This window comes from Drosophila virilis, chromosome 3 (genome assembly GCF_030788295.1).
Source record: "Drosophila virilis strain 15010-1051.87 chromosome 3, Dvir_AGI_RSII-ME, whole genome shotgun sequence".
NCBI lineage: Eukaryota > Metazoa > Arthropoda > Insecta > Diptera > Drosophilidae > Drosophila > Drosophila virilis.
The window spans coordinates 13,531,423-13,543,860 of NC_091545.1; the positions used below are offsets into that span (position 1 = coordinate 13,531,423).

Consider the following 12,438-nt stretch of genomic DNA (forward strand, 5'->3'; position numbering starts at 1 on the left):
CATCTCATGTGAGAGCATGAACATGAAATGCGATTGACATCAAGGGATGCGTATTTATAGTAAATATGACTTGTATATTGAGTCAATGTAGGCCAGTGCTCTACAGGGTATCTGCTATTCGAGCACACTCTTTATTCTGCGCCGCTCAAATAATTGTAGTGGCCACAGCGTCTAACAACAAATCATTGCACTATACACAAATAGTCTTATGTCTATGTATATATATATATAATATTGAGTATATAGCATGTCTGTATATGTGTGTGTGTGTGTGTGTATGTGGCCAGGGTTCATCTTGATTGCTTCAGCAGCTGCCGTTGCACGCTGGCCTCTCCCCGCTTCCCTCTTCCCGCTGTCTGTGCTGCTTTGTCCGTTTAACCTCAGCTTTACTTGAGCTGAAATCCAACACAACAGCAGAAGTGAAGCGAGTCTTTGAAATAATTTTGAGATTATATATACCCTATAGTGAACTGATAATAAGATTATAATGCAGCAAACTTGACATTAGTTTTGGACTTTTATTTAACAAGTAAATGAAAGTTGATGGACAGTGCTATCATTGGAGTGCATCAGATTCGCCGAATCATTAACCAATATCATTATTTGCATGACGCTCATGAAATATATAATCGTTCAAATTAGTCGCTAAATTTGTTTACATTTTCTTATTATCGTTATTATAATTATATTTTTATTGCATTTTATAAGCTTTATTACTTTTGCGCATATATATTTTGTTTAAATTGTTGTTATTTTTATTTCAGTTTGGTTTCTTGATATTGTTAGTTTTTTTTTTTTTTGCTGTTCGTTTGGATGATTGGCGCTGCCATCATTCAGGTTTTTTTTTTGTATAATCATTGTCTATTATTTAATTCTTATAAATGTTGGCATACGTATACAAAAACATCCGTAGTTTGATTGGGACGGGCTGCTTTGTTGATTTTACATTCGCCTTACTAATAGTTTATATCATGCTAGACGCTCGTTTATTAGCTGTATCTCAATGACCCAATGCCCGGACCGGCGTTTGACCGCTGTGATTATGCAATCTTGAGTTTATTTATGTTTTTTTTGTTGTTGTTGTTTTTCCTACCGTAATTACATAATTTTTATATTCGAAATGTCACAAGCCAACAAACGCAGTCGCCGCACAAGCTTTGAGCTTCAGCTCTCAGTTCACATTGAGTTATTAGTTATTAAATTTCTTTTTCAGCTTAGGGTTTATGCAACCAGTCGCCCAATGCACGAAGCCAACGCCAACGCCAACGCCAATGCCAACACCATCCCGCCAATCACCGCAGCACGCCTCACTCCCAGTTCCCATGAGACGTCTTGGACATTACAGCATCCCCAGCATTTGCGGTCGGAGCTGTCAGAGCTCCACTAATTGCCAGCTTCAAACTCCGCATGACTTTCATTTGTTTAGATTTTGGACTGTTTTGTTTGTTTTCGTTCCCAAATTCAAAAGTCAGTTGCCGATTTGCATATAATAATCCGGGGAGCAGCTGAAATGCCAAATTAATTAACGATACCCTATGAAAAACAATACTTGCATCAGCTTTGTTATCCAATTGCAGGTTTTACAAATTAGATTAGCATTGATAGATACACACTTTCAATTAAACACAGCAGAGTTACGAAGCAGTCGAAAAATAGATCCAATCTTTATACTATATAATGTGAGGTTCACAAGCAAAAACTTTGATTTTGGTCGAGAAATTAATGAAATTTCTGGGAATTTTATTGTCTCAGCAAATGTGCGCATTATCTTAATTATTTAACCTGTGCGAACTAAACGTATTTGGGAATTGCCATTTTCAAAAACTCACTTTTCTGGTTTCTGCGCTCATCTACATGATTATTTAACAATATTAGAGATCAAGTTCAAAGTCGTAGAGCACTTAGAGCAGTTCCTATAAGTTTTGACCTGTCGCAATAAGTTAAAGAAAAGCTACTACGCTTTTTTAGAGCTTGAACAAATTACAAATAAATTAAATCGAGCTGAGCTTAGCTTAAAGCTCTAATAGGATTCGACTTTGGCGGCCGCTGTTGTAACCTAAGAATATTTCTAATAATTATAATCAAACTAAATCGTTTTAATAAGCATGCACGTTAATTCTCGGATCTGTCACTGATGCTAATTCGATTTGGTTTTCGCAGAAAGCAGCCATTATTAATGTCTACTGCGCAATAGTGCAGGAATATTTATGCATCCATTTGAAATTCAAAATTGTTAAGCATCGGTTACGCCTACAAATTAAAATTTTCTTTTTATTATGGGGATTTTTACAGTTTTTTTTTTTTTTGTTTTTCGTAACTCTCAAAGCGATTCAAGCAACTTGATTTGCTCTCTCTCCGATAGGGAGCTGGCGGTACCAAGCGGCGACTTGGCACCAACACGCCGGCTCGGGCACATGCCTGGGAATAAAGCGGCAACAAAAGGAAAACAAAAGCGCTTCAATGCGGCTTTACGACTCTACAGGGAGCGGTGAAAGATGCTCGCATATGTATACATGTCTACACTCCTATATGCAATACCCAGGCACAACTACATAGGTTCGTTAAAGCACACATATGTCTAATAACTAATCGCAGGTGTGTACGAAGCAAAAACCAAAAACCAAAAAAACAAAAAAAAATAAATAAATAAACGCAAAAAAGTTCGTAAATAATAGCAACAACAGTCGCAACAAATATTTGTGGTCGTCAGATGCTGTTCGGCCATTTTGATTTGGTTTAAAATTAGCTAATAATAAAAAAGAGGAAAAAAAATGGGGAAAAAAGGTGCAAAAAGGTAAACAAAATATCAAAACATACGAAAAAACATCTGCGATTTTTTGTCAAGCGAAATATGCACAATAATAGAAAAACGCTCGGCGATCGAGACGAATTCGCAATGCTCTACTCTACAAATTAAATTAGAGACCTCAGCTTAACACAACTCGAACGAATCAATTTCCAACGGACATTGTTCTTAAGCTCTATTTACCAGTTTCCTTATATGGAAAGTATTTGTTTGCCACTCCGAAATGCAGTCCAAATCTCTATTGTTGTGTAGCGCATTAGAAAATACAATTAGATTTCGAGTTGGACACGGTAGAATGGCTGTTGCGGTGATTATAGTTAGATTTAGGTGTTTGAAGATTGTTTTTTTGGGGATTTTCTATTATTATATTCGTGCGCGCCCAAAGGGTATTCACTTGAAACAATGTAGCATGTTTCTCTGCCTGAGGCAAACTGATTATTTATTTTACTATCCATAACTCTTTTTTCTGTTGTTGTTTTTGTTTTTGTTTTTGTCGGAAAAAGTCCCAATCGATATTGTAGTATAGTACAGAGACAATTACTTAAAGCTGGTTTTTGTTTGTTTTGTGATTCAACAAATTTCAAGAATAATTCTAGGCAATTGATGAATCTGATCTGCTCCCCATTTACCCTTTGTACCCATAACGAACGTGCTAACAGCATTTAGCACCTCACCTCATATAAAACAACTGCCCCAAGCCCCACCATGCCCGCCCCCGGCCACAGCGTTTCCAGTGCGCATGGGATGAAAGCATGCACAAATAAATTTAACCAATTTGAACGGGAATCAAGACTGACCGAGACCGTAAATTGTTTAAGCTCTAGTATGACTACATATATATATAAATATATTATTATATTATATTATCATGTGTAGATCCGCAAATTAGTGATAGTTTTGTTTTGAGCAGATTAAGCCCATTAGCATGGTGAAATTTAGTTGCATACATATGGTACATAAATGCCAATCGGAATTAGTTTTAACTTCTCTTCGTTTTTTTTTTTCTCTTACCAATTAACACCATCCGTTCTGGCAAGCCCATTTACTAGATTTCTAGTTCAAGCTCCGCTGGCTGTTTGGCTTGGCTCGGCGCTTCATGTTGAATGTCAATGACTTGGTTCGTCGCTGGAGTTGTTGCTGGAGCTGTTGCTGGAGCTGGAGGCAGTGGCATTTGCAGTGTTCATTTGTCAACAACAACAACAGCAACTAGCTACAACTACAACAATGTCGCCCTCAATGCCCAAGCAGCGTTGCGCTTTTAACGCTTTTGTATTATTATTTGCTAAGCAGATCATAAATACTTGGCTATATACAACAACAACAACAACAACAGCAACATCAATTGATGCAGCATATTTGACTTGAAATGGCATTTAGAAATGTTAATTGTCGGATTTATGGCTGTGGGAGTGTTTCTTATTGAAAGAACAAGCCCCACAAAGTAAAGAGCTGCGAAAAAGTTCAAATATCCGCCAAGATGAGCTTAAATAATTATTGAGAAACTATACACATAATGTGCTAAAATGATTATCATGCCAGGCGCAAGGCACAACAAGCAGCCGCATTGTTACGCCCATTTACGCATGTTTACCAAGTTTCAGGAGCTTTTGGGTAGAAGGAAGACAATACGCAAGGTTTTCACACCAAGGTGCCAAAATTGCGGCAACAGCCAAATCCAAATCCAAATGTCAAAGTCCGTATATTACGCTACAGCTACAGGCACAAGTGTAGGGTATATATGTACTTATGCATATTTATCTGAATTGTATTGCTTTTTATTTTTTGTCGACATCTTCAAAACACAATGGTGGATTTTTTTTCTCCCCAAATTGCAAATGCACTTAACAAATGCGATTTTCGAAAGCGATAGCAAGTCACATTTTGAAGTTTTGGGAAAAGCTACAAAATTTCAGAGAAGCAACAACAAAAATTACACTTAAAGTACGGATAATGGACAAAGACAAAGCGAGGAAGGTTATTGTTGAGGCGCCACAAATTAATTTGCACCTTTCGCCTCTGTCGCAGCAGCTGTCGCGGCAGCAGCAGCCGCAGCAGCAGCAGCAGCAGCAGCAGAGATAGCGACAAGTCTGTCGGTCGCAGCAGCCGGTGAAAGTTGCATGCAAATACAAAGCCAGAAAAACTGTGGTGCTGTGGTGCTGTGGGGCTGGCCAAAAGCCCAAATCATGATTCGCGTTGCACTCTCTTCGCTGGGCTGTTGCAATTGCTGCTGGCAAATGCCAAAGCCGCAGGGCCCTTCTATTTCTTTTCCCTGTGCTGGGCGGCTATGTCATAATCCGCGTCGAGGCTTTTCCTCATTGCACCCGAAAGCGTTTCGCTTGAGTTGGGTGCCTGGCCTAACGGCAAGTGTACTCGTTATTTGTCATTTATTTGCACTTCGCAATTGAGTGCGCTTTGCTGGTAGGAAGCGGAAATAAGTGGCATTTGGCGTAAAGTGTGATGTTTGAGTGCGTTTTTGCTCAATTTGCGCAGTTAAAAGCATTATGCATTAACAATATTGGTCCAAAAATAATTTATTAACCGACCGTTAAATCAATTTAAAAATGTCATTTCTAACTCGTTACTTATCGATAGTTGCGCTCTCAGTGGCTGTAAAACTGTAACAGCTGTTTAGCTGCATACTTTTGAGCTATGAATAATTGTATCGATATAAATAGGTAACAATTTTATTTGAATATTTAGGGTTAGTTACCGATAAATACATGAGCTTTTGTAATACTGCTGTCATAAATGTTAGTTTAGCTGTCAAGTTTTGTAACATTTTGCTTTTACAATCGATACCATAAATCGCATTGCAGCCCTGGAAGTATCGGTATCGTCTGCGCAAGTCATGACCCAAAAATGAACATCAGCTCTTTGAAAATGCATAAACACTTTTTTACATGAAGTATTCAAACAAAAGCAAACTCAAAACGTGTGCACGTGGATGCGACGAAGCGTGTGTGCCGTACGTGGAGAACACAGGAAAGGGCGTGCATCAAGATTTTAAAGAAACAATTCAGCAAGTACGCACCGCACTGTCAATGAGGATGACCCACACCCGCACCCCGCTAACGCAAACGCATTGATTACTACACATTTTCATCGTGCAAGCAACGCAACGCGGCGCCGCCATTGAATCTAAAATCAGGCAAGTTCTAAACGAAAAACGTTTCCACGCAAGCTTATGCAAAAATGTCGCTAATGACGCGCATCGAGGGCAGCGGCGGCGGCGACAGCGGCGGCAGCGAATCGCAGAAGACGCCTTCAATTTCCGAGGTCGCTGCGTTAAGCGATGAATTACAAGATGGTGATAATAGCCTGGAGCCAGGTGAACTTGTCACGCCACCGCATCAACAGCCAGGCAACGCTAGTCCGGCGCTGAAGAAAATGCTCGCCAAGGACTTTATAAGCAAGGCATTGCGCAAGCTGACACAAATCGATACGGATAACTGTGAGGAGAAGGAGCGTGCTATTTTGGAGCTGGAGGCCATCAGGCGCAAAGAGGCCACTGTCAAAATGGTGACTGAGAAGCCAGCGCAAGCCTATCCACTGGAAAATGGCAGCGCTGATACTGATACGGCGGGTACATCGGCGCCCGCATTAACGGACGATGCCGATGACAGTGAAGGCTTGTACTCGGACACCGATTCCTCTGGGGATGACCAGAAGAATGTAGAGGATGTGCAGAAGGCGCGCAAGGAGAAGGAAGCCGAGGCAGCTGCGGCGGCAGCACCACCACCACCACCTGCCCCTCACCATCCCTTTCTTGGACTCAATCCGCTGCGCTTTCACATGCGTCCGCCGTGTTTTGACTTTGGACGCATGGGTTTTGTACCCAGAATGCCGCGTGGTGGCATGCGTGGAATGCGACCAATGTTCTTTAACCGATTACCCGCTGCCAATCGTTGTGCCACGCCCAGGGGCCCAACACCGCCTTCATCAGTGTCAGCGTCGTCAACGTGCAATGGACCTCAAGGTCAGACTGCTCCATCACCAGGTTCATACGGACCAGCGTTGCCACCCGGTCAGGCCCAAGGTCAAAGCCAGGGCAATAAACGCACACAGTCCGATATAACGTAAGTATAACGAATCTACAGAAGACACTCGATGTTGTAAATAATGGTGAACGTTTTTAAAATATCTAACTATGTGCTCACCCAGCTGGACAACATCGCAGCCGCCAGTGTCGTTCATCTTTAATCTAGTTACGGAATGTGGCAATGCGCAACACAAAAGCTGCAAGCAAAAAGAAGTACAGGCGGCCAAGCCTAACTCCAAGGAAAATGCCGGCTGTGTCACGCTAAGGGAACTGTCCAAGGATGAGAGTAACCGATGCAAGGACCCGCCCAAGGAGCGTAAAGAGAAGCAGAGGGACCGCTTCAAGGAGAAACTTAGGGAACGTTCAAAGGAGTCTAGAATCGATAGCTCAAAGGAGAGACTTAAAGGACGCTCAAGCGAACGTTTTAGGGAAAAAAAGAGCGAACGCATCAGTGAGAGGCAGAGGATTAACTCCAAAGAGAGAAGGGAGTGCTCCAATGATAAGCAAAGGGAACGCTCTAAAGATATCAGGGAATGCTCCAATAATAGGCAAAGCGAGCGCTCTAAAGACAGAAAAGAGTTTCCAAATGATAAAAATATCGAACGTCCTAAACAGAGAAGAGAGAGCTCCTATGATAAGCAAAGAGAACGCTCCAAAGACAAGAGAATTGGTGACAAGCCAAGAGAACGCTCCAAGGAAAAGTTGGATCGCTCGATTGAAAAGCAAAGGGAACGCTCTAAGGAGAAGAAACGAGATAGTGACCAATCCAAAGAGAAATCTACATCACGTTCAACGGAAAAGCTTAGTTTAGAATCGAAAAAAGGACGCCGAGATCGTTCTAATGATGGACGTAGCAAAAAGTCAAGACACCGTACGCGTAGTAGAAGCAATAGTCGCAAGTCAGAGATTAGAGCAAAGACGCCGCCAATGCCGCCACTGCCACAGCCCAATAACGCTGCTCAACGGAACGAACAAGTGCAAGTGCTAACGCCACCACCGGCTCCGGCCGAGACGATAAAGGCCTTCGATATATTCGCCGAATCGCCGCCAAGACTGAAGAAAGCTAACAGCCCAGCCAAGATGCAATCGCCGCCACAGGAAAAAACTGCCGATTTAAAAACAGAAAAGGCTGCAGAACGCAGTACAACGCCACCGCTGGAGAATCTACATATGCAGACGAAGCCTGTACCCATTCTTGAGCCACAAAAATCAACGGCACCGCAGTTGAAAATACACAGCGAGATTCACATACGTATTGGTGCGCTGCTCGAGGACAACGATCTGCATTTCGAGGCGTTGTTGGCCACCAAGGAGCAGCTATTGCGTAAGAGCACAGAACACCGCAATAAAAAGGAAGCACCCAAAGAGGTGCACATCAAAGTGGAGCCCATCGAGTCAGAGACCGCTTCAAGCAGTCGGTGGACAGCAAGCGGCACACCGGAACGGCAAACGGCGCCGCCTCGGCATGCCAATCCCTTTAAGCGTGAAACAGTATTATCTGAAACGTTCAGTCGCCTGTCGCCCCCTAGGCGCGCCACAGATTCGTCGCATCGCAGTATGCAACGAAATGGGGACAGGCACAGTAACCTACGCAGTGAGCGCGACACGACGACGCTTCGGCCCAGTGATCAGTTCAAGGAGCGTGTCATCAAGCAGGAAAAGAATCGCTCTAAGACGCCACCGTTGCTTACAGTGCAACAAATCAAAGTGGAACGCAATGCGACACCGCCACGAGGTGGTGAAAACGAAAGGGAGGTGCCAGTGCGCAATGGTGTGCTGGCTGCCAATGCGCCGCCGCCTCAGTTTGCTCCCGAGATGACTGGCAAGAACGATGAGCACAGTCCCGATACTGATGACTACATAGACAACTGGGAGAACGACGACTCCATGGCGGGTGGTGACAGCAGTACGCCAAAAAATTTACCATCCACAGTTATGGGACGCCTCAACGGCGACAATGATGAAGACTCAAATGCCTTATGGAATGCCAATAGCACGCCACCGCCTAAAGCCAAGATGCCACAGATGCCACAGCAACTGCCGGAGGTAACTGCAGCAGTTGTGCCCGACAAGGCGCTGATTAACATACACGATTTGTACGACAAGTTCATGAAGAGTATTAAGATGGGCGGCAATGCGAATGAAACAACAGCAGCTGCCACGGCGGAGGCAACCACAAATAGTTCCTTAAGCAATTCCACTGCCGAAGAATCTTCCAGCGACACAGATGCAACATCGAGCAGCAGCAGCAGCAGCAGCGGCAGCAGTTCCGATGATGACGACAATAATGATGACGATGACGACGACGATGAAGATGACGATGACGAGTCTAGCACAGATGACGACGACAATGCTGAGCAGCAAGAGCAGAAGACGCAGCAGCTGATCGGCCTGGAGGATGGCGACCAATCTCAATCACAGTCAGCTGACGTGGACGATGCAGCAGCGGCTGGAAAGCTGCTGCTTAGCCATAAGAAGAACAATGTCAGCAAGGATTTGCGCAAACTCAAAAGTCTCGAGGACAATTTAGCGCGCATTCAGATGATGCGTGAGAATTATGATTCGGGTGACGACATTTGCGAGGAGTTGCTCAAAATGGAATCGCTATTCCTCATGCAGCGCAATGCCATTATGAACAAATATCGTAAGCCGGAACTCAAGACGGCCAGCGAGGAGGAGCATCAACTGCAGCAGCAGAGGGAGGCTGAGCAGCAGCAGCATCTGCCGCCACGGCCAGCATCTCCAGTTAATAATATCTTTGATGCAAATCGTGAAGCGATCAAACTAACCATTTCACCCTTAAAACTAACACGCAAGCCAGCTATTTTTGACAAGGATGAACCAGATATGGCACCACAGTCGTCCTCGTCGCAGCCACTCGAAGGCAAGCTGACCAAACCGCCCAAAGAGATTGCCATTGTCAAGCCCACCATCATGGACATGCGTTCCAAGCCCGCACGGCAGCAGCAACATACACAGACGCAGCTGCAGCCACCGCAACACCACCAGCTAAAGCGATCACGGACTCGGGAGCGCTCCAGATCGCGTTCAATGTCACGCAATCGTTTTCGACGTAATGTCCGTCCCAGTCGCAGCAAAGACTCGACACGTTCGCCCAGTCCACGTCGCCGGCGTCCAATGCCTTCGCCACGTCGCGGACGCTTTGGCAAGCCACGTTTGGGCGTGGGTCGCAGCCGCAGCCGCAGTTTGAGTCGCAGTCGCACGCGCAGTCGCAGTCCGTTGCGCAGGCGGCGCACCAAGCCGCTGCCCGGACGACGTCGCAGCTCATTGTCACCGCCTTGCAAGATGCTGGGCCCACGCTCACCACCACCATCGGCGCGACGTCGCTCCTATAGCCGCGAGCGCTGCTACTCTCGCTCACCGCTACCTTTTAAGCCGCCATCGCCACCCATGCGACGCAGCTGGTCAAGATCAAGGTCACGCTCGCGCTCACCCTCACGCAGACACAGTCGCACGAGGTCGAGAACCAGATCAAGATCCCCACATAGTCAGAGCTTTGCCGACTACTTTGTGGAGAACCAGAGCCTAGAGGCAGCTGCCTACTATTACAACATGTCTCTGATGCAGCAGGATGCGAGTGGCGAGCAGTATGACAGTTACGCGGCCTACGTGGACACCGCCTACAACATGGAGCAGGCCTATGCGCAATACACCGAGTATTCGGCGACCACAGCAACTGTACCTATGGACTATGACTATGGTGGTGGCAGCCTAGTGGAGCCATCAGCTATACCGGTGCTGCGTGAGCTGCCCATGGCGCCCGTTGTGCCTGTGGCCGTGCAAAAGGGAAATGTGCTGGAAATTGTGCCGTCTATGGAGGCCGTCGTGGAGCTAACGAACGTGCCGGCTGTTGTGCCAGAGGAACCACCCGAGGACAAAAAGTAAGTCAACTATAATTTCAGCCGACCTGTCACCTAACCATATCGTATTGCCACACAGCAAACCCAAGCGCAAGCGCGTCAACTTTGTGGACAATGTGCTGCCCAACTACGAGAGCGACAGCGAGGATCGCAAAGTAGTAGAAATTGCGGTGGAGCGTGCTGTAGGTCAGTATCGGGAGCGATGTGCCGCCAAGGCGGCCAAATTGCAGCGCACAAGGGAACAACTGTTAGCCATGCCTCCGCCACTGCCGCCGGTTGCTCCTAAGCCGGCGCAACTGGATAGGCCCGTTCTAGTGCAAAAGAAGCCCCGGTTCCGCTACTATCACTTTGATCCCATTAAGGGAGCCATTGTAAAGTCGCGCGAACGCATGCTACGCTCGTCAATGCCGCATCCACCGCCACGCTTTGATCCCAAGTACATGGCAATGCTGGTGAAGTCTGGACGCTTGCTGATGCCGGCGTTTTTGCGGCATCGACCACCACCGCTACCCGCGCAAGCGGATGCCATGCTGCAGGAGTTCTTTAGCAAGCATCCGCCGCCACCGCTGCAAAACGTGCTACCACATTATCTGCGTGGACCACCGCCAATGGCAACGGTGACGGCGGCACCGCCACCCATTGTCTCACAGCCGATACCTGTGCTGGGTGCACAGAGCTATCAATGCTATCCGCCAACCCCAACGCCAGTTGGGGCGCCCGTGCCCTCAGTTGTCACAATACCAGCGCCTGTTCCAGTGCCAGTGCCTGTGCCCGTGCCCGTACCCGTTCCCGTGCTGACAGCCTCGCCACTAACATCAACGCCACCGCCAGCATTGGTGCCTCCGTACTTTACGCCGCCACCCCTGCCCACTTTGTCATCACATTTCACGGTGCAGCCCGTGCCAACAATGCGCGAAATAATGCCCGTGGACATATTACAGAAAATTGGGCCGCTGCCCAAGACACTAGATCTGGATGTCGGCAACCCCGGCCCGGACGATACCAGCACCGATCTCAAGGAAGCCGAGACGACGCCGTCAATAGAGACAGCACCTGCCGACGATCGACCGACGCCAGCAACGTTGCTGGAAACCTAATAAGAGAACAACATCAATGCACGCACTCTAATCCCCTATCCCCCTGAAGTCAGTCTTAAGAAACCGGTTCGCAATTATACTCGCATGTACTTAGAACCACCAACCAGCTGGACACATCATAACAAATTAGCTCTAAGTAGTTATCTTGTAGGCCTATCAACAACCTAGACATATTATTTTTTTTTTTTAACCATCCAACGAGCTCCCTGCAATTATATCATAATATTTTGTTGTTTTTCCTTCACCTTTTTCTTAAATTCATTTTTTTTTTACATTTATATTTTGTAAGCGAAAGGCATTTATTGTTAATGTTTTCTAGAACTAATTATTCATTGTGTAACATTTAACATTTAGTTCATTGATTTCTACAAGAAAATAAAAACAAATCAACAACTGTAAATAGTGCGAACGACTAGGAGCATATCGAGTCGTATTTAGTCTAAGCGACATACGTAATGTATTTAACGAAACTTTATACAAAAATTCTACAATTAAACGATGGTACATTTGACGTATGTATGTACATGTATGTACGTGGAATATATTAAGTTGTTATGTAATTGGAGGGAGCTGAAGGATATTGAATAAGCGATAATGGAGCTGGAGATATGTATG

The 12,438-nt window shown here is 45.5% G+C and overlaps 1 protein-coding gene and 1 long non-coding RNA gene across 5 annotated transcripts; one reads left to right on the forward strand and one right to left on the reverse strand.

Moving 5' to 3' along the window:
* Positions 1 to 77: 77 nt before the first annotated feature.
* LOC26531251 (uncharacterized) lies at positions 78 to 4,181 on the reverse strand. Of its 4 annotated transcripts, none has more exons than XR_004303730.2 (2): positions 3,818 to 4,181; positions 78 to 1,505 (listed from the first exon to the last, which is right to left on the reverse strand). It is a non-coding gene; the product is annotated as an uncharacterized lncRNA (long non-coding RNA). The 4 variants fall into 4 exon arrangements; XR_004303729.2 differs by lacking the exon at positions 3,818 to 4,181 and adding an exon at positions 2,990 to 3,219; XR_001450390.3 differs by lacking the exon at positions 3,818 to 4,181 and adding an exon at positions 1,830 to 2,788.
* Positions 4,182 to 5,623: 1,442 nt separating this feature from the next.
* Positions 5,624 to 12,365, forward strand: l(3)psg2 (lethal (3) persistent salivary gland 2). The gene is made up of 3 exons (XM_002047353.4): positions 5,624 to 6,882; positions 6,968 to 10,747; positions 10,806 to 12,365. The coding sequence occupies exons 1-3, from the start codon at positions 5,999 to 6,001 to the stop codon at positions 11,821 to 11,823; spliced, it is 5,682 nt and encodes a 1,893-aa protein (XP_002047389.2). The 5' UTR covers positions 5,624 to 5,998; the 3' UTR covers positions 11,824 to 12,365.
* Positions 12,366 to 12,438: the final 73 nt, after the last annotated feature.